At 44.6% G+C, this 3749-nt stretch overlaps 1 protein-coding gene across 1 annotated transcript in view; it reads right to left on the bottom strand.

Moving 5' to 3' along the window:
• Positions 1-2090, bottom strand: part of cyp26c1 (cytochrome P450, family 26, subfamily C, polypeptide 1) — a gene marked incomplete at both ends in the record, with an annotated part of 3347 nt that extends 1257 nt beyond the window's left edge. The window contains 3 exons of the mRNA XM_083897507.1: positions 38-313; positions 1269-1493; positions 1884-2090. Coding sequence (XP_083753633.1) covers positions 38-313; positions 1269-1493; positions 1884-2090 — 708 coding nt within the window. The remainder of the gene's footprint in view (positions 1-37; positions 314-1268; positions 1494-1883) is intronic.
• Between the last annotated feature and the right edge of the window lie 1659 nt (positions 2091-3749).

Here is a 3749-nt window from a genome sequence, read left to right as displayed (position 1 = left end):
ACTGAAGGTAAACTCTGCGCCCACCTTGACCTCTCACCTTGCGAAGGCCACTGAGCGGCAGGTCAAATGGCAGCGAGAACAGGTTGTTCATCAGCTGTTCAAAGATGCGAGCCAAGTAAACCATGCGCTCGTCCTCCAGCTGCAGGCCCAGCAGAACTCTAACGGCGATGCGGAACGTCAGCAACTTTGCGGCGCTGTAAACGTCGACAGCACCCGGCGCCGAGCACCACTTAGCGATTTCAGATTTGACGACGTCCTGCAGCCGCGGCAGGTACGACTCCAGAGCCCCGCGGCTGAAGACTTTAGCCAGCATCTTTAAAGAGTTCAGGAAACACCACCATCAACACCTCTGATTTAAAGGTTGCTTGTATGACACACTGTGAGCGCCCCCTGCTGCTGAGAACCAGTCTGAGACTCAGAGGCTCACTCATTTATCCTCTGAACAAAATATCTACGTCACAGGTTCACGTCTTTATCTCACTGTTGGTTTGTAAACCACTCACTCTCCCACACCAAAGTCCATCACATTTCCATTGAAGCATTAAGCACATGCTTCTTTTACAGAGGAGGAATAAGTGACAGAGAAGAAGAACAGAAACAGAAGACTGGTTCAGGTCATGTGTTGTTTATAGTTGGTCTTCCTATTTTATTTTGGTAAATACTTAGTTTTTCCTCTCGTTTCAGGTGTCTTGACTTCCTGTGCACTGATTGGCAGCTGCCACGCCCTGATTGTTTCCACCTGTGTCTTTAAGCCCTGGGTTTTGTCTTGGGTTGATCAGTTTGTCTCGTAGAGCGTTCTGGTCGTTGTGGTTTGTTCAAGACTTGGAGTCTAGTTGTTTTCTTCTTTCCTCTTTTTACCTTGATGCCTTTGAGCATTAAATTAAATTAGATTCAATTAAATGAGGGTTTTTTTCCTGACCTGAGGTGGATCCAAGTTCAGAGGGGCAGAAGCTCTTGGAAGAGCTGGGTCTTCAAGCACTTCTTGAAGATAGAACACAGGAGTTATTTTATCACTTCAGTGTTTGATTGACCTCAGTGACACAAAGTGGCCACACGAGGCAGCAGAGGACAGCTAACTTCACTGCAGACGGTGCTTACGGTGAGATAAAGACGTGAACGTGACATAGATATCGTACGTTTTGTAACAAGTATATCTTTTGTGATTGTGGTGAAAATGTGTCTTTCCTTTTGTTAAAGAGCTGAGGTCAAAGGTCATATGATGAGCACCATCATTAGTGTCTCTGTCCTGACCTTTGACCTGCACTGACCTTCCTCTTCCTCTTGTGAAGGTCACCGATGGAGTTGACCAGCGTGTTTGGTCCGAGGATGATTCTCGTGCTCTGAGGCCACTGCGTACAAACCAGACTGTGTTCACCGAGCAGGATCTTCCTGATGTTCTCAGCTCCAGTCACTCTGACCACGGGTTTACCCAACAGGTGAGTCTTAAAGACGTTACCATGACGCCTTCTACGAGACACGTGGAAGTCAGAGCCCTGCAGACAGACAGACAGACAGACAGACAGACAGACAGACAGACAGACAGACAGACAGACAGTTTTAGGGTTACAGCTGTAGTTTGTAACTTTTTAAACAAAACAAAATATATATATATATATATATATATATATAAGAACATGTAGAAACATGTATTTCTGATACTTAATAATCACAATGTTGTTATTGTGACGTCATCATTTTCACACATTCATTAATTTTCTACCACTGTCCTGCACGTGAGGGTCGTGGAGCGGGGAGGGGGTGGAGCCTATCCCAGATGACATACACAAGCACGCGCATACACGCAGTTTCTCAATTAAGTGTGCGAGGATGTGCACGCACTATGACGTGAGTACAGATGATGAAGATGATGAAGAGTCACTCACCTGCAGCAGCCAATGGAAGGTCTCCCCCACCAGTGGCCAGCCCATGGAGCCCGTGGGCAGCGGAAGTTGACTCTCTCTGTCGCGGCTCGAGCTCCAGCGGAGATTCCACAGCTGTCGCGTGAGCGTCAGCAGCAGCAGCACGAGCACGAGCGACGAGAGCGCGCCGGCCATGGCCGAGAGCGCGCCCAAATGAGCCACAGGAAACATGTGCACTTCCACTGCACCATCCACGTGTGTGCGTGTGCGTGTGTGTGTGTGTGCGTGTGTGTGTGTGTGTGGGGGTGTGTGTGTGTGTGGCACACACGCCGGCTCAAACTCTGCGTGAGCGCGTGCGTTAAACTCCTTCTTCTTCTGTTTCTTTCAACTTTGACCTGAAACAAAATAAATGGTTGGTTTAGTTTAAATTTTAAAAATTAGAATAAAAACACTTTTTTTTCGATGAAGCGCGCGCACACCTCTTTTATTCAGTGTATTTATTTAAATAAAATAATGAAATCATGACGTCATCACAGGTGACTTCTGAACGAAAGCAAAGAAATGTCTTTATTTAAAATATGACTAAAGTTTATTTTAATCCCTTTGTTTTGTAAAAAAACCAAAACATTATTTTGTATTTTATTCAAGAAGAATATAAGATAAAAGCTGAAAAACGTTTTATTTAGACTGCGGAGTTAAATCTGTGACGTCACTGATCAGCAGTGTTTTTTTTAAATCTTTCTCCTCCGTAAAACAAATATAATCATTCTGATCAATATTTCATTTTTGTTTTGATTCGTTCATTTCTCAAAAATAATAAATTCCTCAAATTTTAACAACACGTTTGAACTCGTTTGTTTTCTAAAAAACACGTTTTTATTGATCAATAATTTATTGTTGAATCCTCACAATGTTCGAATAATTGTGCTGAGGTTGTGAAGAGGAGGAGACTCTTCATCTTCCTCCTCTTCCTCCTCTTCCTCCTCTTCTTCTTCTTCATGAACACTAAGTGTCAACTATTCCAAATAGTTTTACAGGTTTACATGCGCCGGCTTGTCTATCAGCGTCTGCGCTTTAATAGAAACTACAGTGAGTTCAGCGCAGCAGCGCATCACACACACACACACACACACACATACACACACACACACAGAAATACACACACATATATATACACACACAGAAATATACACACACACACAGAAATACACACACATATATACACACACACAGAAATATACACATACCCACACACATACACACATACACAGAAATACACACAGAGAGAGACACACACACACACAGTGAGGCGGCCTTCATCCAGCAACTTTAATGCAAAAGATTCAAGTCTCTGTGAGATGAGGTGTGTATTTCTGTGTGTGTGTGTGTGTGCGTGCGTGTATGTGCGCGCGCACCACCAAACATCAATTATACTAACAGTAATAACAATAATTATAATGATGATTATAAAAAGTGCTGCTGTTGTCAATGAGGCGGTAAAACACACACACACACGCACTCTCACACGCACACACACACACACACACACACACTCACACACTCTCTCTCACACACACACACTCACACACTCTCTCTCACACACACACACTCACACACACACTCTCTCTCACACACACACACACACACTCTCACACACTCTCACACACACTCACACACACACACACACCCACACACACACACACTCACACACACACACACACTCACTCACACAGACACACTCACACACACACACTCACCTGAGTCCCATCACAGATCCCGACAGTCGCTGCGCAGCTCCGACTGTCGGGATCTTTATAATACAAGAGGCAGTGACGTCAGCGTGAGAGGGTGACGTCACTGTCATTCAGACAGAGAAGTTTGGAGACACAG

Source organism: Microchirus variegatus (assembly GCF_963457635.1).
Source record: "Microchirus variegatus genome assembly, chromosome: 11".
NCBI classification, from domain to species: Eukaryota; Metazoa; Chordata; class Actinopteri; order Pleuronectiformes; family Soleidae; genus Microchirus; species Microchirus variegatus.
This window is presented reverse-complemented; position numbering and strand designations above follow the sequence as displayed.